This window comes from Nerophis ophidion, linkage group LG18 (genome assembly GCF_033978795.1).
Source record: "Nerophis ophidion isolate RoL-2023_Sa linkage group LG18, RoL_Noph_v1.0, whole genome shotgun sequence".
NCBI classification, from domain to species: Eukaryota; Metazoa; Chordata; class Actinopteri; order Syngnathiformes; family Syngnathidae; genus Nerophis; species Nerophis ophidion.
The window spans coordinates 36484150-36509508 of record NC_084628.1 but is presented as its reverse complement, the minus strand read 5'-3'; the positions used below and the strand labels follow the sequence as shown (position 1 = coordinate 36509508).

The 25359-nt window shown below is 40.3% G+C and overlaps 1 protein-coding gene across 3 annotated transcripts in view; it reads right to left on the bottom strand.

Annotated features, from left to right (window-relative positions):
- dixdc1a (DIX domain containing 1a) overlaps nucleotides 1–25359 on the bottom strand; it is a 52127-nt gene that overhangs the window by 5599 nt on the left and 21169 nt on the right. For 2 of the 3 annotated variants that reach the window (XM_061878057.1, XM_061878056.1), the window contains 10 exons: nucleotides 19063–19152; nucleotides 15768–15821; nucleotides 15636–15686; nucleotides 6969–7073; nucleotides 6801–6854; nucleotides 6650–6718; nucleotides 6351–6413; nucleotides 2553–2714; nucleotides 2421–2487; nucleotides 2217–2325 (listed from right to left, as the gene is read on the bottom strand). In XM_061878057.1, coding sequence (XP_061734041.1) covers nucleotides 2217–2325; nucleotides 2421–2487; nucleotides 2553–2714; nucleotides 6351–6413; nucleotides 6650–6718; nucleotides 6801–6854; nucleotides 6969–7073; nucleotides 15636–15686; nucleotides 15768–15821; nucleotides 19063–19152 — 824 coding nt within the window. The remainder of the gene's footprint in view (nucleotides 1–2216; nucleotides 2326–2420; nucleotides 2488–2552; nucleotides 2715–6350; nucleotides 6414–6649; nucleotides 6719–6800; nucleotides 6855–6968; nucleotides 7074–15635; nucleotides 15687–15767; nucleotides 15822–19062; nucleotides 19153–25359) is intronic. The other variant, XM_061878058.1, reaches the window with a different exon arrangement.

Here is a 25359-nt window from a genome sequence, read left to right as displayed (position 1 = left end):
AACACCGACACCCACACCCACTTAGAGGGCAAGGACACCTATGCCAGGCTATTATTCATCGACTACAGCTCTGCTTTTAACACGGTCATCCCACAAAAACTCACCGCTAAACTCCTCACTGTTGGTCGGACACCAACTCTCTGTTGGTGTCAGTTTCTACAGTTTCTACCCACAGGCCATCAGTCTTGTGAATGCTAGCCCCCCCATTTTTACTTTGTCTTTTTGAACAAAAGACAGGTACCTTGACCACCCCCAAACTGTGAACCATCACTGTAGACACGTTTCACCTTTGATCACTAAAGACACTTTAACTGTTGCTGTGACCCAAGGTCACCTCCATATTTATACTGTCTACTTTCAATTAGAATGTGCAATAATGTTATGTTACTTACTGTGCCTTGTATATACATTTTTATTTTTATTTTTTATTTTTAGCTATGAACCATGTGACTTGTTGAAGGGTGGACTAGGAAAGAAAGATTTTCATTGTACGGCAAACTGTTTAACTGTCAAACAATCTTGAAAGATTGTACGCCTCCTCATTTATTTAGACTTACCCTGATTACATGGCGACTGCTGTTTCTAAGGGAGGGGGGTCGTAAACAGCCATTGCCTTTGGTGACGGAACAGTTCAAAGAAAAGGTTTGGTTCTGCTTTCTCCCTTTAGCTTTGTCGTTCTCAGGTCAAAACAAAATATTTCCGTGGATTACAATACCTGAAAGAAACAGAGCACCTTCATGTTGCTTCCCATCCTACACAGTGGAGTTTAACAAGCCTTCTTCTTGTTAGGTTCAAAGACCGCTTTTGTCTTCTCGTCCAGAACTCATGGCAACACAAAGTTTTGTGATAACTTAGACACAATTATTCTGACAATTACCTCGAAATTCTTCAGGACAAACTAAAATGATCAGCCCGGTGGTTGGGTCTTGGGCGCGGTTGGGTGTTCCAACAGGACAATGACCCCAAAGACACGTCAAAAGTGGTAAAAAGAATGGCTAAATCAGGCCAAAATTTAAGTTTTTGAATATGCCTCACAGTCCTGACTTAAACATGTGGACAATGCTGAAGAAACAAGTCCATGTCAGAAAACCAACACATTTAGCTGAATTGCATCAATTTTAATAATAATAATAGTAATAGCTTCACAGAGAAGTGGGAACCCATCATTTATTCACACCTGGTGGTGGTAAGCTACATTTGTAGCCACAGCTGCCCTTGGTTAAACTGACCTTTTCTTTGAACTGTTCTGTAACCAAAGACGATGGCCGTTTACCACCCCCCTCCCCTGGAAACATATGTCGCCATGTAATCAGGGAAAGTCCAAATAAAAGAGGAGGCGTACAATCTTTCGTCTGGAGCGTGTTGAGACACTGTGCAAGGGTACAGTGTCTACGCGTTTCTCCTCATTGAGCTAAATTTAATTTTGTCTGTTTAATTCCTTGCTTCTTGTCTTGTTCAATAGATGTCATCAGTGTTTGAACTTGACAGTAATCCTCCCGTTTCATTGTCCCATTTAGAGCACCAGATCCATTTGCAGCAAAACAGGCCCAGAGCATAATACTACCACCACCATGCTTGACGGTAGGTGTGGTGTTCCTGGGATTAAAGGAACATTAAATTAAAAATGTATATATATATATACATAATAGTATGTTAGATTACAATTAAATTTAATTAAAATTTACGGTGGCAGAGGGGTTAGTGCGTCTGCCTCACAATACGAAGGTCCTGCAATCCTGGGTTCAAATCCAGGCTCGGGATCTTTCTGTGTGGAGTTTGCATGTTCTCCCCGTGAATGCGTGGGTTCCCTCCGGGTACTCCGGCTTCCTCCCACTTCCAAAGACATGCACCTGGGGATAGGTTGATTGGCAACACTAAATTGGCCCTAGTGTGTGAATGTGAGTGTGAATGTTGTCTGTCTATCTGTGTTGGCCCTGCGATATGGTGGCGACTTGTCCAGGGTGTACCCCGTCTTCCGCCCGATTGTAGCTGAGATAGGCGCCAGCGCCCCCCGCGACCCCGAAAGGGAATAAGCGGTAGAAAAATGGATGGATGGATGGATAAAATTAAATACACCTTTTCTCCTCCAAACATATTGCTGGGTATTGTGGCCAAGCAGCAACAATTTTTGTTTCATCCGACCACACTTTACAAAAGTATGTAAATAGAAAAATACAAGCTTTCCAAAATTGGACGTGGTGCTAAAACCTAACTACCTCTTAGGGATGTTGATCAGAAACGGTGTGAGCGAGCGATCGGTGAAGTAGAGCACTTTGGTGGACACGGAGGCATCCAACCCAGGGCTGCTGTGAGAGTGGGCCATTTCTGGAAATAATTGACAAAATATATTAACGTGGTGTTGCTAAAAGGCAGTATGCCAAACAAACAAACAAAACAAAACAAAACAAAAAAGCATTCACTGAAGCTTGGTGGCCATGAGTCACGATCTGTAGAGTTGGCTCTGCGACCTGGTGATTTAAACTCCTCCTGGGAGAAAGAAGCCATGAATTATTTTTAACGCTCCAATGTCATTGCGTATGTGCTTGACACACCCCTCTGTTCTGTCGCCGCTGGGGGTCCACGGAGAGCAGGCGGTCCATTAGACTGGACACACCCTGCTCCAAGGTGTCCAGGGTGTGATGCTGGGGGTCGTGGCCTGAAAAGCTGTCCCTCAAACTACGCAGCGCCTCCCTCACCAGCTGGAGCTCCTCCCCCTGTGACATTTAGCGTTACGACAACACGTTCTGCTAGGAAAGTATTGACGCTAAACATATCGTTAAATGGATACCGGGCGGTGTCAGTCTTTTACCGCCGTAATGCAACACATCGTATTGATGTGCACTTTCCTGGTATGCATTAAAGGCCTACTGAAATGAGATTAGGTCCATTCTATGTGTCATATTTCATCATTTCCAATATTGCCATATTTTTGCTGAAAGTAGAGAACATCCACGATAAAGTTTGCAACTTTTGCTCGCTAATAAAAAAGCCCCGCCTTTACCGGAAGTACAGTTGTGATCAAAAGTATTCAACCCCTAAACAATTTTGGTGTTTTAGCAAGTTGGACATTTATTCCGTATTTTGTTTATAGTCATATCAAATAAAGATGTGTCAAATAGACAAATGCGACTTAAATTGTAACACTATGTTTTACAAAATACCAAAAAAGGACATATTTCATTGACAAAATGATTCAACCCCCTAGTTCAGGGGTCGGGAACCTTTTTGGCTGAGAGAGCCAAAAAGCCAGATATTTTAAAATGTATTTCCGTAAGAGCCATATAATACTTTTTTTTAACACTGAACACAACTAAAAGCATGCGTTTTTAAGTAAGACCAACATTTCTAGAGTATAATAGGTCTCTTATTGTTTCTAACAACGTTATTCTGAAGTTAACTGTGGAGGCGGCGTGGCAGGACCGGCCTCGAAATCAGCGACAGGTGCGTAGATGGCCCACCTGCGCCTTGTTATCTAATCACCTGTCGCTCTGTTATAAGAAGCAGCCAGGAGGAGGGACGGGGTTGGAGCTGGAGCCAGAGCGCGAGCGAGAACGAAAGAGAAAAAGAAAATTGCTGGAAAGCAACTGAGAGACTTATTGAAAAATACAAAATATTGTAACCCTGAAACTGGCTCCAATGTCGGTGCTTGGTGGTCTGAAGAACCTGCAGGAGGGCAAGCCCCACACTAACCAATAATAAATAAATTACTTCTTACCATTAACGCAACTTCTTGAACATAAAAAAGCATGAGAATGTTTCATATTTTGAACGTTATTTTCAACACTGTGATTCCAAGTGGAATTATTCATCACTTATCGTGTTAGGCAATGTCAGCTCAGATTTATCCGAGGGCCAGATGCAGTCATCAAAAGAGCCAGATCTGGCTCGCGAGCCATAGGTTCCCTGCACCTCTCCTAGTTCCATGCATCTTTAGTACTTAGTAGAACCCCCTTTGGCAGTAATGACATCCTTCAAAGGTGATACATAAGCGGACACAAGCTTCTTGCAACCATCTACAGGTATTTTAGCCCATTCCTCTTGGGCAAAGGCCTCCAGTTCATTCATATTCTTGGGCTTGCGTGCTGCAACTGCCTTCTTCAAGTCCCACCACAGCTTTTCTAGAGGATTTAGGTCTGGCCACTGTGAAGGCCACTCCAGAGTCTTCCAGCCCTTTTTCTGCAACCACTCTGATGTTGATTTGGAGGTATGCTTGAGATCCTTGTCCTGTTGGAAGGTCCAACGTCTCCCAAGCCTCAGCTTCCTGACTGACTTCATGACATTTGCAGCTAATATGTCCTGGTAAGAAATAGAATTCATAATGCCTTGAACGCGCAGGAGATTACCGGTACCTGAGGCGGAGAAACAGCCCCAGAGCATGATTGACCCCCCACCATGCTTAACAGTAGGGAAGGTGTTCTTCTCTTTGTAAGCTTCATTTTTTCTCCTCCAGAAATAAGTTGGTTCATTGGCCCAAAGAGTTCCAGTTTTGTCTCATTCCTCCATAGAACAGTTTCCCAAAACCTTTGGGGATTGTCCAGATGATTTTTGGCATACTGAAGTCTATTTTACTTGTGCCTGGTAGTCAGAAGTGGAGTGCGCCTGGGAGTTCTGGCAAGGAGGCCTTCATCTCGTAGTGCGCGCCTTATTGTCTGGGACGAAACCTGCGTTCCCCCCTCTGCAATGTCCTGTTGTAGTTCCTCAGCTGTTACCCGGGGGTTTTTCACCACAGTACGCACACAGCATCCTCTTTCTACCACGCCCAGGTAGTGTTTCCACTGTGCCTTTAACTTTGAACTTGCAAATTATGCTCCCAACTGTGTCTCTTGGAATGTGTAATGTCTTTGCTATTTTCTTATATCCATATCCTTTCTTATGAAGAGAAATTACCTCCTCTCTTGACTTCTTTGACCACTCCCTGGACTTCACCATGTTGCAAATACACCATTGACCATCTACAAGAAGCTGAGCGTCACAGTCTTTTTCAATCAGTTTAATTGTTGCTCGTTATGGTTCTAATCACATCTACAGGTGTTTCCAACACCTGATTGAAAAGACCTTATTCAAATTCTGTTCTTAAGAATTATGATCTTCAAGGGGTTGAATCATTTTGTCAATGAGATATTAAGAGAAATGACACTGTTTGGTATGTTACAAAATATAATGTTGTAATTCAAGTTGCATTTGTCTATTTAATGCATCTTTATTTGATATGACTATAAACAAAATACTGAATAAGTGTCCAACTTGCTAAAACACCAAAATTGTGTGGGGTTTGAATAATTTTGATCACAACTGTAGCTATACCTCGACCCTTACTTGTAAGAAACGTGCTTTATTCGTCGCAATGGAGGCGAGGATTAGTGATTTAGAACTAGCTAAAACACTGACAGACGTTAGCCGCTAGTTAGCTAGCCATGTCCTAAAGCACCTCTTTCCGAGGGCGTTTCAGTCTTATCCTCAGTTTTTAAGCCAAAATGCGTCTGTTCCCCCTTTTCTGTCTACATACTGTCTGCTTGTTAGTACTTTGTGATTGTGCGCTGCCGAATACGCTCCTCTGCTTGTAAAAGCAGCAATCATTCGACGTGAATGAGGATATTGATAGTGAAGAACTACAAAAAAAAGAAGAAAAAAAAAAGTGACGGCTCCGGGCGGCGGCAGTGTGAGCGTCTCAGATGTAATTGGACACATTTACCAGGATAATTCTGGTAGATCCCTCATCTGCTTATTGTTTTAATAGTGTTTTAGTGAGATTTTAAAGATTGTAAAGACAAACCCCAAAGTCGGACGGCTGCGGTGAACACGCAGTGTCTCAGAGAGAAGCCGAGGAGCCGAGCTCACAGCTGCCTTTTTAAACAGCTGCTGCTGGACGACGAATAATCCAATGATGTCTCCGGTAAGATGTATATCACAATTTCCCCAGCCGAAAACATGCTGGTTGACGTAGAGAAAACATGTTCGCTTCACAAGAAACAAAGAAACACCGGCCGTGTCTCGGTGGTAAAGACGGCTGCAATCCGCCGCTTTCCACCAACAGCATTGTTTTTTATCGTCTCCATTATTTAATGAACAAATTGCAAAAGATTCAGCTACACAGATGTCCAAAATACTGTGTAATTATGCAGTTAAAGCAGACGACTTTTAGCCGTGTGCGGTGCAGCGCTAATATTTCCTGACAGTCCGTGACGTCACGCGTACGAAATTCAAAATTGCAATTTAGTAAACTAAAAAGGCCGTATTGGCATGTGTTGCAATGTTAATATTTCATCATTGATATATAAACTATCAGACTGCGTGGTGGGCAGTAGTGGCTTTCAGTAGGCCTTTAAGAATAAGAAAAGAGATGTACTCACAGGTGCACTGTGCTGGAACGCAGGAGGAGAGCGACTGTAACCACCACCCTCATTTCGGAAAGACTGAAAGACATTATGATGCAGGGTGAGTCATTTTTCATATTTTCGGTATATTACTCATATTGTCTGTGAAGCTTCCCGTTTATGTCTGGTATGCATTACGCCTAGTTTTTAATAAATCAAAATATAAAGCACTTGTACCCATTAGATTGTGCAGAGGTACCCAATGTTGTGGCCGGTAAACGTGGGTTTATCGATAAAATTAATACAGTATGGTATTTTTTTCTCCCTGACATTACCTTTGCTTTCTGCTGAGCCTCATCCAGCTTTTGCTGCTGCGCCAGTCGGTCCTTCCTCCCGACTTGCTGCTATGGCAACGGCAGAATGGAAGACACACATCTACAGTACGTCGGCACCCCGAGATTGCGAGTGATCAATAGGAGACAATACCTCGTATTCGCTGAGTAATTTGTTGCGCTCGCTCAGCTTGTCGTTGAGGACCACCTGTGGAGTAGAGCATGTGCAGTGGAGCCTTTCATACGTCGTGTGTCATGGGTGCAGTACGACGATTATGGGGTTCATGAGTCAAATACTTGGTGTGAAGATGATCACACATACATTTTCGCCTTCCAACTGATCTTTGGCCATGTTGCACCTCAGTAGCTCCTGTTTGAGTTGCAGCACCGCATCCTCCTGCACAGACAGCCGCTGCTGCAGAGCATCCTAATGAGAGTCATATCAAAAAGATGTCCGCAGGTGATCAGCATACAGATACAAGCATTCATTTACCTCCCTCACTGCATTCTGAAATACATACATATATATATATATACACATATGCATATACATGCATATACAACCATATGAATATTTACACATACATACAAACACACACACATGTATATATATATACATATATACAAACATATCTGTAAATATACAAACCCCGTTTCCATATGAGTTGGGAAATTGTGTTAGATGTAAATATAAACGGAATTCAATGGTTTGCAAATCATTTTCAACCCATATTCAGTTGAATGCACTACAAAGACAACATATTTGATGTTCAATCTCATAAACTTTATTTTTTTTTTGCAAATAATAATTAATTTCGAATTTCATGGCTGCAACACGTGCCAAAGTAGTTGGGAAAGGGCATGTTCACCACTGTGTTACATCACCTTTTCTTTTAACAACACTCAATAAATGTTTGGGACCTGAGGAAACTAATTGTTGAAGCTTTGAAAGTGGAATTCTTTCCCATTCTTGTTTTATGTAGAGCTTCAGTCGTTCAACAGTCCGAGGTGTCGGCTGTCGTATTTTACGTTTCATAATGCGCCACACATTTTATGATGGGAGACATGTCTGGACTGTAGGCGGGCCAGGGAAGTACCCGCACTCTTTTACAACGAAGCCATGCTGTTGTAACACGTGGCTTGGCATTGTTTTGCTGAAATAAGCACGGGCGTCCATGATAACGTTGCTTGGATGACAACATATGTTGCTCCAAAACCTGTATGGACCATTCAGCATTAATAGTGCCTTCACAGATGTGTAAGTTACACATGCCTTGGGCACTAATGCACCCCCATACCATCACAGATGCTGGCTTTTGAACTTTGCGCATATAACAATCCAGATGGTTATTTTCCTCTTTGTTCCGGAGGACACCACGTCTACTGTTTCCAAATGTAATTTGAAATGTGGACTCGTCAGAACACAGAACACTTTTCCATTTTGCATCAGTCCATCTTAGATGAGCTCAGGCCCAGCAAAGCCGGCGGCGTTCCTGGGTGTTGTTGAGAAATGGCTTTGGCTTTGCATAGAAGAGTTTTAACTTGCACTTACAGATGTAACGACCAACTGTATTTAGTGACAGTGGTTTTCTGAAGTGTTCCTGAGCCCATGTGGTGATATCCTTTAGAGATTGATGTCGGTTTTTGATGCAGTACCGTCTGAGGGATCAAAGGTCCGTAATATCATCGCTTACGTGCAGTGATTTCTCCAGATTCTCTGAACCTTATGAATATTTTATGGACCGTAGATGATAAAATCCCTAAATTCCTTGCAATAACTCGTTGAGAAATGTTGTCTAAAACTGTTCGACAATTTGCTTAAAAATTGGTGACCCTCGCCCCATCCTTATTTGTGAATTACTTAGCATTTCATGGAAGCTGCTTTTATACCCAATCATGGCACCCACCTGTTCCCAATTAGCCTGCACACCTGTGGGATGTTCCAAATAAGTGTTTGATGAGTATTCCTCAACTTTATCAGTATTAATTGCCACCTTTCCCAACTTCTTTGTCATGTGTTGCTGGCATGAAATTCTAAACTTAATGATTATTTGCAACAACAAAAAATGTTTATCAGTTTTAACTTCAAATATGTTGTCTTTGTTGCATATTCAACTGAATACGGGTTGAAAATGATTTGCTAATCATTGTATTCTGTTTATATTTACATCTAACACAATTTCCCAACTCATATGAAAACGGGGTTTGTACACACACATATATATATATATATATATATATATATATATATATATATATATATATATATATATATACATATATGTATATATACACATACCTGTATATATACATATACATATACGTATATATACAAATATATTAGGGGTGTAACGGTACGTGTATTTGTATTGAATTGTTTCGGGTCGGCTGAGATAGGCGCCAGCGCCCCCCGCGACCCCGAAAGGGAATAAGCGGTAGAAAATGGATGGATGGATGGATGTTTCGGGTCGGGGGTTTCGGTTCGGAACGGGGTTGTACCGAACGAGCTTCTAAGCTAAAGTCTTCCAAGCTGCTTTGCTTCTTCTGCCTCTGTGTCAGCACCCAGCATTGTCCCACCCACACAACCATCAGATTGGTTACATAGTAAGCGATAACAGCCAATCAGCAGTGCGTATTCAGAGCGCATTGAGTCAATGCTTGAGCATCGAGCAAGTGAGCATAAGGCAGCCTACTCTGCCCAAATTATTATAAACACTACTAGTAACATCACTATGAGCCTGTTGACGTTCTAGAAACTCAAACTGCATTGCTTGTTCAGCTCGCTCGCAGTCCTGGCTTGAGGTGAAGGCTAATTAGCTTTTAGCGTAACGTTAGCTCATTTTGCGGTGTGTGTGTGTGTGTGAGAGAGAGCGTGCTAGGGGCAGCAAAGCCCTGTCTGTCTGTTATTTCACTTGAACTCCATGGTGTTCAGGGATGGATAGTCCCTCCTATTGCTATTGTACAATTTTTTAACCAATAGTTACATTAATCATTAGTAATGTAGCAGCCTAGTTTTGATTGGCAGGGTCCCTGCTCTCACATGTTGATAAAAATATAACATTTACATAATAAAAATCAACTACAGGCTTCCCAAATGCTGTGATAAATTAAGCATGATGAGTTGACTTAAAACTGTTTAATGTTGCACTTTTTATATGTAGAAGAAAAGTTTTGTCATTTTATTTAATGTAAGCAACAACTTGAGGCAGTTTAATGTGGATTAACGTGTTCCCAATGTTAAAAGGATAAAGCCATTGTTTACAAATTTGGTAAATAAATAGCCCAAAAAATGTATATGTGTTGTTTTGCTACTGTACCGAAAATTAACCTCTAAACTGCGGTACGTACGAACCGACATTTTTGTGTACTGTTACACCCCTTATGTATATATATATATATATATATATATAAATAAATCTACATTTGATGATTAAAAAGCACAAATCTTAAGCAAGAATGAGCACCTGCGCACATAGTAGTTGGTAATTTACACTCATCCATATATCAGAGGTGTGTCTAATTTCGCTACAATATACTGGTCCACACTAGAAAGTAATGGTGGCTCGTAAATGTTTCAAATAAATAGTGCGATGTTTTTTAATCATGCTGGTAACATCCTGCCCCCACCATAGTTACTCTATTTCCTTGAATAGCCGCCAGGTGTGTAATCTCCGCCTGCCTTGAATTACTGCCGGGTAAAACCCGCTCCCCAAATTAATAAGCGCGTGCTTACTTTAACCGCCGGGTTAAATTTGTGACGTTTTGCTTTTACTGTGTGTAAACCAGGGTTCTTGTTCCACAGCCATACAGATCACACTAATGGTTGTGATGTAAAACAACTTCAACACTCCTACCAATACGCGCCACACTCCGCGAACCCACATTAAACGATGACAAACACACCTCTGGAGAACATCGCCCCTGCAACACACCACAAACGCAACACAACACCTACCCAGAATGCAATGCACATACACCCCACTCCGTGCGTTGGTTGAGGTGGGCGCGTGTATACTATAGGCAAGAGTCACGGATGCATGGCATTATGGGTAATCCCTATGCTGCGTTTATAATGTGCTACAGAGCCAATGCTCTCCAGAAATGTGTTTGGTGTGGGTTCACAGAGTGTGGCGCATATTAGTAAGAGTGTTAAAGTTGTTTATATTACAACCATTAGTGTAAACTGTATGGCTGTTGATCAAGTATGCATTGCAATGTCGTGTAAGAAACGGCAGAGAGTTTTTTCGAAGGAATGTTCTGACAGAGAAAACTTTTGAATGTCTCCGAGTTCATACCTAAGGCTCTGTGGGTTGGTGGAAGGAGTTTTAAATCCGAAGGAAAAGACAGTTCGTGCCGCGGCTGATACTGTTCCAAATGGAGGTTGCGATTGCCTTGAGTAAGCCTTTGTGGGGGGGGGCGTGGCCTGCGGACCTGCAGCAAAGCGGGGTGTGTCAGGACCAGCTTCGAGATCAGCGGCTGGTAATTCCTGATTCCAAGCTGCTGTTTTGAGGCATGTTAAAAAATATAATGCACTTTGTGACTTCAATAATAAATATGGCAGTGCCATGTTGGAATTTTTTCCATAACTTGAGTTAATTTATTTTGGAAACCTTGTTACATTGTTTAATGCATCCAGCGGGGCATCACAATAAAATAAGGCATAATAATGTGTTCATTCCACGACTGTATATATCGGTATCGGTTGATATCGGAATCTGTAATTAAGAGTTGGACAATATCAGAATATCGTCAAAAAAGCCATTATCGGACATCTCCAGTTTATATTTTTGTTCTGTGTATAATGGATAGATAGATTTGCTTAAATCTTAGAGACGGCGTGGCGCAGTGGGAGAGTGGCCGTACGCAACCCGAGGGTCCCTGGTTCAAATCCCACCCAGTACCAACCTCGTCACGTCCGTTGTGTCCTGAGCAAGACACTTCACCCTTGCTCCTGATGGGTGCTGGTTGGCGCCTTGCATGGCAGCTCCCTCCATCAGTGTGTGAATGTGTGTGTGAATGGGTAAATGTGGAAGTAGTGTCAAAGCGCTTTGAGTACCTTGAAAGTAGAAAAGCGCTGTACAAGTACAACCCATTTATTTATTTATTTATGTAAATCAACAGAGTAATTGGATTACAAAATATATTCGAGGAATCATTGCTGCCTCGAGGCATCGTTAAGTTTTTGGGGGTTTTTTTACAGCATTTTGCCTCGTTTAGTAGTCAAAGCTCACGTTTCGCACGAACTGTTTAGGTATTGCACAGCGTGTTTACGTCAGATCATACTGCACTGCATAACCCCGCTCCTTAAAATACGTTGAGTTTAGTCAACCTTTTCGCCAACATAACTGGTAATGGCAGACGCCGCAGAAAGCAGTGGACAACAGCCATAGCAGAACGAGGAAATTGAAAAGCGACAAAAGTCGTCTAATCTGTGCGAACACTTCACACTAAAATGGAAGGAAAACGCAGTTGTATGCAAACATGGTGCTCGCATACCACAATAGCACAAGTTCGATGCTGCAGCACCTGTCGAGAAAGCAACTGACGCATTTCAGCTGTGCATGTCAGCTGTGCATGTCAGCCTTCAAAAATGAAAACAGGCGTTTAGTAAATAAAAGGCAATCAGGCCAAACACAATAATTGAGGGCACATCTTAACATGTATAATTAAACCTTAATTAAGCAAAAATATAGCTTCGGCCCGGCTGCACCAAAAAATAACATAAATCCATTTAATAAAGTCAAAATACAATTAAGGCAACGGGAGAAGTATCCCATAATTCTCTTTTGTAAAGTAAATTTGTACTGCCAATATGGGCATCTTCATCTACAATATGATTTGCCTGAGAAGCTATGTCAGAATAATTGTATCCAAGCTATCACAAAACTTTGTGTTACATTGAGGTGAGCTCGCCCGGCGAGAGGAGAAAAGCCGTCTTTGATCCTACCGAGCAAAAGGCTTGTAAAACTCCACTGTGTAGGATGGGAAGCAACATGAAGGTGTCCTGTTTTTTTGATGTATTGTAATCCACAGAAACATTTTGTCTTGACCCGAGAGCTACAAAGCAAAGAGGATGGACCCCGACTTAAACAAGTTGAAAAACTTATTCGGGCGTTACCATTTAGCGGTCAATTGTACGGAATATGTACTTTACTGTGCAACCTACTAATAAAAGTTTCAATCAATCAAAAAACTCCCCTCCAGGGACCTTTACTTTGAACCGTTTTACGACTTTTTCTTTCAACAGCTTTGTGACAAAGACGATGGCGGTTTACGACCCCCCTCCCTTAGAAACAGCTGTTGCAATGTGATCAGGGAATGTCCGGATAAAAGAGGAGGCGTACAATCTTTTGTCAGAGCGTGGTAAGATACTATACAAGGGTACAGGTGTACGAGTTTCTCCTCAATTGAGCCAAATTTAATTCTGTCTCCGTTTAAATTCCTTGCTTCTTGTCTTGTTCAATAGATGTCATCAGTGTTTGAACCTGACAAGCTGGACAGGACAAAAAAAAAAAATACATATTATATATATATATATATATAAAGCGAAAATATGATTTATTCGATTACGCGATTAATCGATCGGGATATTCGATAGAATACTCGATTACTAAAATATTCGATAGCTGCAGCTTTAGTTCGAATAGGGCTGGGCGATATTGCCTTTTTTTAATATCGCGATAATTTTACGCCATATCCCGATATACGGTATATATTACACAAATGGCGCACGACTAAACTTGAGGTGCACCATCAAGCATGGAGTGATGGTTTGAAAACTTATAAACGCATGCTTACCTTAGCTAAAGCTGAATATTACTCAAATCTCATCCGCCATAATAAAAACGATCCTAAATTTTTGTTTAGTACGGTAGCATCGCTAACCCAACAAGGGACCCCTTCCAGTAGCTCCACCCACTCAGCAGATGACTTTTTGCAATTCTTTAATAAGAAAATTGAAGTCATTAGAAAGGAGATTAAAGACAATGCGCCCCAGCTACAACGGGGTTCTATTAACACTGACACGATTGTATATACGGCGGATACTGCCCTCCAAAATAGTTTCTCTCGTTATGAGGAAATAACATTAGAGGAATTGTTACAACGTGTAACTGGAATAAAACAAACAACATGTTTACTTGACCCACTTCCTGGGAAACTTATCAAGGAGCTCCTTGTATTATTAGGTCCATCAGTGCTAAATATTATAAACTTATCACTTTCCTCGGGCACTGTTCCCCTAGCATTCAAAAAAGCGGTTATTCATCCTCTTCTTAAAAGACCTAACCTCGATCCTGACCTCATGGTAAACTACCGACCGGTGTCTCACCTTCCCTTCATTTCAAAAATCCTCGAAAAAATTGTTGCAGGGCAGCTAAATGAACACTTAGCGTCTAACAATCTATGTGAAACCTTTCAATCCGGTTTCAGGGCAAATCACTCTACGGAGACAGCCCTCGCAAAAATGACTAATGATCTATTGCTAACGATGGATTCTGATGCGTCATCTATGTTGCTGCTCCTCGATCTTAGCGCTGCTTTCGATACCGTCGATCATAATATTTTATTAGAAGGTAACAAAACACGAATTAGTATGTCAGACTTTGCCCTGTCTTGGTTTAACTCTTATCTTACTGACAGGGTGCAGTGTGTCTCCCATAACAGTATGACTTCGGACAACGTTAAGGTAACGTGTGGAGTTCCCCAGGGTTCGGTCCTTGGCCCTGCACTCTTCAGCATCTACATGCTGCCGCTAGGTGACATCAGACGCAAATACGGTGTTAGCTTTCACTGCTATGCTATAAACTTATCACTTTCCTCTGGCAATGTTCCCCTAGCATTCAAAAAAGCTGTTATTCATCCCCTCCTTAAAAGACCTAACCTCGATCCCGACCTCATGGTAAACTACCGACCGGTGTCTCACCTTCCCTTTATTTCAAAAATCCTCGAAAAAATTGTTGCGGAGCAGCTAAATGAACACCTAGCGTCTAACAATCTATGTGAAAATGAACATTGATTGATTGATTGATATTACGATATTTTGCCTTGGCCTTGAATGAACACTTGATGCATATAATCACAGCAGTATGATGATTCTGTGTCTACATTAAAACATTCTTCTTCATACTGCATTCATATATGCTACTTTTAAACTTTCATGCAGAGAGGGAAATCCCAACTAAGTCAATTGACCAAAAGCGTATTTATTAAAGTTATTAAGCAATGGCACAAACATTCAAGTCATTTCCAAAACATAAATTGCAAAATTTGTCAGAGACAAATGTCGAATAAAAATGAGGTGCATAATAGGAAATCAAATAGTATTCGTCCTTCACTTTGTTGTATGTTACTAAGGTTATGAAATTCTCTTAATTCTCTAGCGAGTGACTTTTCAAATGATGCTACATATTAGCAGTAATGCTACTTTTTATAGCAACGCTTTTGGCCCACACTTGACAAATTACGGTTGTCTGTTCGACATATTCCCGCTTGAAGCCGAACCGCCGCCAGACGATGGAAACCCTGCTGTTTTTATTGGGAATGAAGTCTTCCTTCAATTGTTACCAGATCCGCACCTTCTTTTTCTCGTCCGGCTACGTTAGCAGCTAACGTTAGCCACGCCGCTACCTCTCTGCAGGGCGAGGGCATGTATGTGACAGTTTGTGACGTATGTAAGAATGTGAGCCTGCTTGTCTGTGAGGAGACACAGAAAAGAGCCTGAAGTGTACGCCCGCAGCTTAAAGTCCTGCGTGAGAACGTATACTCGAATATTACGATATAGTCATTTTTTGTATCGCACAGAGACAAAACCGCAATATATCGATATATCGCCCAGCCCTAGTTCGAAACATATAAAAGTTTCTCTAAATCTTGGTCACAATTTTGTGCAGGAAATGACAGTTCTTGTAAATAAAGAGACAATGTCGAGTTTAGTAGAATAGACCGATCCCTATGCTGGAATCCAAATAACTGATGTCAGTCCACTTACCTTTATGGCCTGGATTTGGCGTGCTTCTTGTTTGTGTCTCAGAAGTTCCCGCTAATGAAGAGAAGCGTTTTGTTTCAGTTTTATTGCAAAATCAAAAACGCTGATGAAATGAGCTAATTGAACTTAACGCACCTTGAGATCGAGGGCTTCCTCTGTGCTTTGGTCAAGGCGGCTGCGGACTACAACCTTGAGAGGAAAACAAAAAAAAGAGCATCATAATTAGTAGGAGTGCAATTCAGAATCCATCCATCCATTTACTACCGCTTATTCCCTTTTGGGGTCGCGGGGGGCGCTAGCGCCTATCTCAGCTACAATCGGGCGGAAGGCAGGGTACACCCTGGACAAGTCGCCACCTCATCGCAGGGCCAACACAGATAGACAGACAACATTCACACTCACATTCACACACTAGGGCCAATTTAGTGTTGCCAATCAACCTATCCCCAGGTGCATGTCTTTGGAAGTGGGAGGAAGCCGGAGTACCCGGAGGGAACCCACGCATTCACGGGGAGAACATGCAAACTCCACACAGAAAGATCCCGAGCCTGGATTTGAACCCAGGACTAGAGGAACAGGACTAGAGGAACTTTGTAGCGATTCTCATTTTTAAAAAATCAATTTTTTTTTTGTTTAATTCAAAATTCATATAAGCGGAGAAAACTATAATTTACGGGGGATATCGATTTTTGAAATAGGTAAAGCGAGAACAAATATAAAAGTTTTAGGAGTTAAATGGTGGAACAAGCTCAGTGATGAGCTGAAGACATGCACTTCTTTGGTAAGGTTTAAGAAAACATTGAAAGGTGAAATAATTGAAAATGATCAAATATAGTTACAATTACTTTCATCCCATTGATTTTTGATTTATTTATTTTTTTTATGTTGATGTTCCAGGCAATCTAATTTTCTGTGAAGGTATAGGATAGGCAAATATAAGCTCTGGCTTCAGCCTATTCCTTTTTTGGTGATTCTTTTTCTTTCCTTTCGTGTGAAAATGTGCATTATTGTATACATATAACATGTACTGTAAAACTGATCACACACAATGGTTGATTGATTTGATTTGATTTGATTGATTATATGACCGAAATAAACTTATTTCATTCATAAAAAAAAAAAGTTTTATTTTTTTAATCAATCCAACAAACCACTACACAGCAATACCATAATGCAATCCAATTCCAAAACCAAACCTGACCCAACAACACCCAGAACTGCAATGAACAGAGCAATCGAACAGACTCCCTTTTTAGACCAGTTGATCTGCCGTTTCTTTTCTTTTTCTCCTATGTCCCACTCTCCCTTGCGGAGGGGGTCCGGTCCGATCCGGTGGCCATGGATGACGTACGGGCTGTTCAGAGTCGGGACCCAGGATGGACCGCTCGTCCAGAGTCGGGACCCAGGATGGACCGCTTGCCTGTGTATCGGCTTGCTGATCCGCCTCCGCTTGGGATGGTTTCCTGCTGGCTCCGCTGTGAACGGGACTCTCGCTGCTGTGTTGGATCCATTATGGATTGAACTTTCACAGTATCATGTTGGACCCGCTCGACATCCATTGCTTTCGTCCTCCCCAAGGTTCTCATAGTCATCATTGTCACCGACGTCCCACTGGGTGTGAGTTTTCCTTACCCTTATGTGGGCCTACCGAGGATGTCGTAGTGGTTTGTGCAGCCCTTTGAGACATTAGTGATTTAGGGGTATATAAGTAAACATTGATTGATTGATTGATTGAATTGATAGGAGACACAAACACAACACAGAAAAAACCAAAAGTAGTGAAACAAAAATGAATATTACCAACAACAGTATCAATATTAGTTATAATTTCAGCATAGCAGTGATTAAAAATAATAATATAAAAATAATTTTAAAAAAAGGGCTTCACGGTGGAAGAGGGGTTGGTGCGTCTGCCTCACAATACGAAGTTCCTGCAGTCCTGGGTTCAAATCCAGGCTCGGGATCTTCCTGTGTGGAGTTTGCATGTTCTCCCCGTGAATGCGTGGGTTCCCTCCAGGTTCTCCGGCTTCCTCCCACTTCCAAAGACATGCACCTGGGTATAGGTTGATTGGCAACTCTAAATTGGCCCTAGTGTGTAAATGTGAGTGTGAATGTTGTCTGTCTATCTATGTTGGCCCTGCGATGAGGTGGCGACTTATCCAGACTGTACCCCGCCTTCCGCCCGATTGTAGCTGAGATAGGCGCCAGCGCCCCCGCGACCCCAAAAGGGAATAAGCGGTAGAAAATGGATGGATGGATAGATCGAAATAATAAAAAAGAACAATAGTGTCACAGTGGCTTACACTTGCATCGCATCTCATAAACTTGACAACACACTGTGTCCAATGTTTTCACAAAGATAAAATAAGTCATATTTTTGGTTCGTTTAATAGTTAAAACAAATTTACATTATTGCAATCAGTTGATAAAACATTCCATCCACCCATCCATCATCTTCCGCTTATCAGAGGTCGGGTCGCGGGGGCAGCAGCCTAAGCAGGGAAGCCCAGACTTCCCTCTCACCAGCCACTTCGTCTAGCTCTTCCCGGGGGATCCCGAGGCGTTCCCAGGCCAGCCGGGAGACATAGTCTTCCCAACGTGTCCTGGGTCTTCCCCGTGGCCTCCTACCGGCTGGACGTGCACTAAACACCTACCTAGGGAGGCGTTCGGGTGGCATCCTGACCAGATGCCCGAACCACCTCATCTGGCTCCTCTCGATGTGGAGGAGCAGCGGCTTTACTTTGAGATCCAACCGGATGGCAGAGCTTCTCACCCTATCTCTAAGGGAGAGACCCACCACCCGGCGGAGGAAACTCATTTCGCCCGCTTGTACCCGTGATCTTATCCTTTCGGTCATGACCCAAAGCTCATGACCATAGGTGAGGATGGGAACGTAGATCGATCGGTTAACTGAGAGCTTTGCATTCCGGCTCAGCTCCTTCTTCCCCACAATGGATCGATACAACGTTGCATTGATAAAACATTGTCCTTTACAATTATAAAAGCTTTTTTTTTTTTTTTTTTTAATCTACTGCTCTGCTAGCATGTCAGCAGACTGGGGTAGATCCTGCTGTAATCCTATGTATTGAATGAATACAGAATCCTTTTGAATCGGAAAAATATCGTTTTTGAATCAAGAATCGAATCGAAAAAAATCTATATATTATCGAATCGTGACCCCAAGAATGGATATTGAATCGAATCGTGGGACACCCAAAGATTCACAGCTCTAATAATTAGATAGAGCGGGGAAAATAGGAAGACGCTGACAAGTGCTTACGGATCACTCTGATTAATTAACACTCTCCAGACCGGAGCGATGGCGACGAACATTAACACAACAGAAGGACCGAGAGTTCGCGCACGACACCGAGGGTGTTGTTGAGCGTTTTCGCAGGGTTGGCAGAGACACGGAAAGAGGGCACCGTACCAGCTGCTGCTCGGCGTTAGCCCGGTTGTCACCGAAGCTCACTGATCCATCTTGGTCCTCCTCTGGGAGCGAGCCATTGAGCAGCAGAGCCTGCAAGTGGACAAACATGAAAAAGTAACTACAAGTACAACACCGACATCTTTCTGACATCCTAGTGATTGGACTTTAGTGTTTATTTTTCCTGTCATTTAAGTCAAGTATGACCTCTTAAATAACATTTAGTGCTATAAATAATGTGAGTGAATTATATTTATATATATTTTTCACTAGTGACTCAAAGTGCTTTACATAGTGAAACCCAATATCTAAGTTACATTTTAAACCAGTGTGGGTGGCACTGTGAGCAGGTGGGTAAAGTGTCTTGCCCAAGGACACAACGGCAGTGACTAGGATTGAGTCCGAACCTGGAACCCCTCAAGTTGCTGGCAACCAAGCTATACCGAAAAGACTGCGAACACAAGATATTTAATTTTCGAACTGAGAAACTCAATTTTTGGGGGTAAATAATCATTAACTTGGAATTTAATGGCAGCAACACATTGCAAAAAAAAAGTCGCCTTTCCTTTAAACCAGTGGTCCCCAACCACCGGGCCGTGGCCGCAGAAGGATTTTTTATTTTAAAAAAAAAGAAAAAAAAAAAAGATTTTTTTTATTTTTTATTAAATCAACATAAAAAAGGAAGCGGAGTTCGAACCTGCAACCCTCGAGTTGCTGGCACGGCCGCTCTACCAACCGAGCTACATTGCCCCAAATAATGTATTGATTCGGGGGTCAGCAACCCAAATTAGCCCTCGTGGCTCCCTGGAGCTTTTTCAAAAATGGAAAAAGATGGTAGGGAAAATATATATTTGTTATTTTAATAATGTTTCTGTCGGAGGACAAAAATAACACAAACCTTCCTAATTAGTAGAAAGCCCACTGCTTAATATTTGTGTTTATGCTTCACAGCGCCGTTTTGTCAGACTAATTTTGGCGGTTCTTTAACTCGATGGTCCCCAACCTTTTTGTATCCGCGGACCGGTCAACGCTTAACGTTTTTTTTTTTTTTTTGTCATGAAAAAGGGAGGTTTTTGTCATGAAAAGGGGAGGTTTTTGTGGTTGGTGCACTAATTGTAAGTGTATGTTGTGTTTTTTATGTTGATTTAATTGAAAAAAAAAAAAAAAAATTTAAATAAAAAATTATTCTGCGGCCCGGTGGTTGGGGACCACTGCTTTAACTCAGTGGTTCTCCACCTTTTTTCAGTGATGTACCCCCTGTGAACATTTTTTTTTATTCAAGTACCCCCTAATCAGAGCAAAGCATTTTTGGTTGAAAAAACCCGATAAAGAAGTAAAATACATCACTACGTCATCAGTTTCTGATTTATTAAATTGTATAACAGTGCAAAATAGTGCTCATTTGTAGTGGTCTTTCTTGAACTATTTGAGAAGAAAAAGATATAAAAATAAATAAAAACGTGTTGAAAAATAAACAAGTGAGTCAATTATAAATAACGATTTCTACACAGAAAAGTAATCAACTTAAAGAGCCCTCTTTGGGGATTGTACAGTAATAGAGCTCCATCTGGATTCATAAACCTAATTCTAAAAACTTCTTCACAAAAAAAGACATCTTTAACATCAATATTAATGGAACATCTCAACAAAAAAATCTAGCTGTCAACACTGAATATTGCATTGTTGCATTTATTTTCACAGTTTATGAACTTACATTCATATTTTCTTCAAGTATTATTCAATAAATATATTTATAAAGGATTTTTGAATTGTTGCTATTTTAAAAAAAAATCTCCCGTACCCCTTGGCATACCTTAACTCACCACAGTTGGTTTACATGTACAACTTTCTCCGTCGCTGCCACAGAAAGACGTAATTTATGCCACTCCTTTGACTCATTTTGTCCACCAAACGTTTTATGCTGAGCGTGAACGCACAAAAGCTGAGCTTTGTTGATGTTATTGCGTGGAGGGCTAATAATTAGAGATGTCCGATGATATCGGCCGGCCGATAAATGCTTTAAAATGTAATATGGGAAATTGTCGGGATCGGTTTCAAAAAGTAAAATTGATGATTTTTTAAAAACGGTGCATGTCCGGTAAAACACGGACGTAGGGAGCAGTACTGAGCAGTTGCGTCTTCCAGTCAGCAGCCCCTCTCCCCTCTCTCACACACAACACAGGAGTTGAGGACTGCAGCATGAGAGGTTTACTGGCGACGCTTGATGACATCATCAAACCGCCTGCGAGTGTAGCATAACAACAACAAGAGTGTGTTGTTGTTATGCTGGAGCCGTGGCTAACAAGCCAGCTCGCTCGGTGACTGACTAACGACACCATGTCTACGGTTTGGGATTGTTTTAAAATGTGTCTGACGGATAAAAAACTGGCAATTTGCAATGACTGCAAAAATTATGCGAGGAAAAACCAAGACGTCTTCCTTTAATACGAGCTATTTGATCTCCCACCTCTTCAAGAATCATAAGGAGATACAGGATGAATACAAGCGGAAGATTGATGAAAAGCAAACACTGAAAGCAGCCTGCAGTGAACGGAGATGCCGTGTCTCAACACAGCATTTCAGAAGCTCTGCCAGGCCACTTCAAGCACTCACCACTAACTTGCAGCACATTTTTGTTACTCATACAAATACATTAGAGCAGGGCAGATTGAGCCCGGTTTATAATTTCATGTTATACAGTATGCCAGACTGTCTACTAAAGGAGGACTATGTTATTGTTTACTTTCTTTCTCTCGTATACTCTGGACTGAAGCTGTGTGCTTTCATTGTTTTTGTAGCATGTTTAAAAAAATAATAATAATAATGCACTTTGTGAAAGTCAAATTATAGTACTTCTCATAGTTGTAGTGGGCTTCAAGATTATCTCAGGGAGAGCATGTCTCAAATTCCAAGCTGCTATTTTGAGGCATGTTAAAAAAAAGTAATGCACTTTGTGACTTCAATGATAAATACGGCAGTGCCATGTTGGCATTTTTTTCCATAACTTGAGTTGATTTATTTTGGAAAACCTTGTTAAATTGTTTAATGCATCTAGCGGGGTATCACAACAAAATTAGGTATAATAATGTGTTCATTCCACAACTGTATATATCGGTATCGGTTGATATCGGAATCGGTAGTTAAGAGTTGGACAATATCGGATATCGGCAAAAAAGTCATTATCGGACATCTTTGATATTTTGCATTCTATTTTACTTACTTTATTGAGTTTACAACCCCCTGGTGCTGTACTTTTTTTGCACTGTTCCTGTACTTGTTTTGATTATTATTATTTCTTTTCTTGTATGTAAAGGTTGCATATTATAAATAAAGGATTATAAAAAATTTTAAAAATTGGAAAAAGTCTTCTATTGTAGTTGCTTTATTGAGTTTACAACCCCCTGGCGTTGTTTTGTACTGTTTCTTTACATGTTTTGTTCATTATTATTTATTTGCTTATATGTAAATGTTACATATTATAAATAAAAATATATATATATAAAAGAAAATGGCACCCCTGGATTTTATGTGAATCGGTGCCCCGCAGTACCGACTAGTTTCAGTCGGTGCCAAAAACGTACCGGATTCAGTACCCATCCCTTATTGACAAAACTGACTGTAGTGTAAGATAGTTTTATACTGCAAATCAGGGGTCACCAACGCGGTGCCCGCGGGCACCAGGTCGCCCGTAAGGACCAGATGAGTCACCCGCTGCTGGCCTGTTCTAAAAATAGCTCAAATAGCAGCACTTACCAGTGAGCTGCCTCTATTTTTTTTAAATTGTATTTATTTACTAGCAAGCTGGTCTCGCTTTGCTTGACATTTTTAATTCTAAGAGAGACAAAACTCAAATAGAATTTGAAAATCCAAGAAAATATTTTAAAGACTTGGTCTTCACTTGTTTAAATAAATTGTATATTTATATGTTGATTTAATTTTTAAAAAAATTATAAATAAATAAATTCATAATTTTTTTTACTTTGCTTCTTATAACTTTCAGAAAGACAATTTTAGAGAAAAAATACAACCTTAAAAAAATAATTTTAGGATTTTTAAACACATACATTTTTACCTTTTAAATTCCTTCCTCTGTTGTCTGACAATTTAAATCAATGTTCAAGTATTTTTTTTTTTTATTGTAAAGAATAATAAAAAAAAATTCATTTAATTCTTCATTTAAGCTTCTGTTTTTTCGACAAAGAATATTTGTGAAATATTTCTTCAAACTTATTATTAAAATTCAAAAAAAGTATTCTGGCAAATCTAGAAAATCTTTAGAATCAAATTCAAATCTTATGTCAAAGTCTTTTGAATTTCTTTTAAAATTTTTGTTCTGGAAAATCTAGAAGAAATGATGATTTGTCTTTGTTAAAAAATATAGCTTGGTCCAATTTTTAGATAGATATTTGTTATATATTCTAACAAAGTGCAGATTGGATTTTAACCTAATTAAAACATGTCATTAAAATTCTAAAAAACCTTCCGTAAAAGGAAAAAAAATGTACGACAGAATGACAGACAGAAATACCTTTTTTTATATATATATATATATATTTATTAAAGGTAAATTGAGTAAATTGGCTACTTCTGGCAATTTATTTAAGTGTGTATCAAACTGGTAGCCCTTCGCATTAATCAGTACCCAAGAAGTAGCTCTTGGTTTCAAAAACTGCTGTAAATATAGTTAAACCGGATGTGCAGCGTAAGACTTTTATTTTGAAGCCGGAAGAGCGTGTGATTGGTTTGAGAAAGTGTCTTGACGTGTTTTGATGTCAGATCGACTGTTTGCAATAATAATAATAATAAAGTCTCCTTTCCACTTCCTACCGACCTTTTTTTATTTATGTTGAGATTTTATGTCATCTTATTGACAATAGCAGTCACAGTAACTATGTAAATATAATGTTATCAGTGCACTTAAATCGTAATTCAAACTCGGAAGTGAAACATCACCCACTTTTAGAACGGGCAGGGACGTCGCCTCTTCTCACGGCGAAAATGTGTCCTTTCTGGTCAGGAGAACAACTTTCCATGGCTCTAAACTTGATATTTCCATACGGTGGACTTTCTTTTATCCTTTTCTGCTCGCTTGTGGCTAATAAGTAATAAGTAAACTGCAGCCGAGTTACCACGCTACGGCACAACCGGAGGGTCAAAATGAGCGCATGCGCATTAATCGCCTGTTAAAAAATGAGTGCCGTTATTTATAATTAACATTAAATATGGCGCTGTATTAATATAAATGGTAGTAGCAGTAGTTTTATATGATAATGACAAATTAAAATGTATTACAATTATTATCATTATTAGAAATAATAATACAATATTTAGTGAGCTATACATCAAAATACAAGTAAAATATACAATTGTACTAATCCATCCATCCATTTCTACCGCGTATTCCCTTTTGGGGTTGCGAGGGGCGCTGTGGCCTATCTCGTCACACAAAATAAATGCAAGAATATAGTATTTGTATAATTTGTAGGGAATATTTTTTACTGATAATATATATATATAAAAAAATAATATATCTTCCTCCTATCCCCAAGCCATCAGACTGCTCAACTGCAAAGCTGATTAACACTTATCACAATTGCACAAACCGCACACACAAGATGACTTTACTTACCACTGTAATTACCGGACTACAATACTCTTCATTCAATGACTGTAAATAATGTAAAAAAAATAATGTAAAAACACTTTACTTGCCACTGTAATAACCAGACTACAATACTTTTCATTCAATGATTGTAAATAATGTAAAAAATTGTGTAAAAACAAGAGTATAAAGAAGTCATACTGTTCCATTACCTTTGTTCATACTACACCAGGGGTGCCCACACTTTTTCTGCAGGCGAGCTACTTTTCAATTGACCAACTCGAGGGGATCTACCTCATTTATATATATCATTTATATTTATTTATTTATGAAAGAGACATTTTTGTAAACAAGTTAAATGTGTTTAATGATAATACAAGCATGTGTAACACATATAGACGTCTTTCTTTCACGAAGACAAGAATATAAGTTGGTGTATTACCTGATTCTGATGACTTGCATTGATTGGAATCGGACAGTAATGATGATAACGCCCACATTTTCAAATGGAGGAGAAAAAAAGTTGTCCTTTTTGTACAATACCACATGAAAGTGGTTGGTTTTTGGCATCTAATTCATCCAGCTTCCATACACTTTACAAGAAAAACATTGGCGGCAAATTCCGTAGCTTGCTTGATTGACATTCACGGCACCCGAGGGTCTTGTGAGATGACGCTGGCTGCTGCCAGTTCATTATT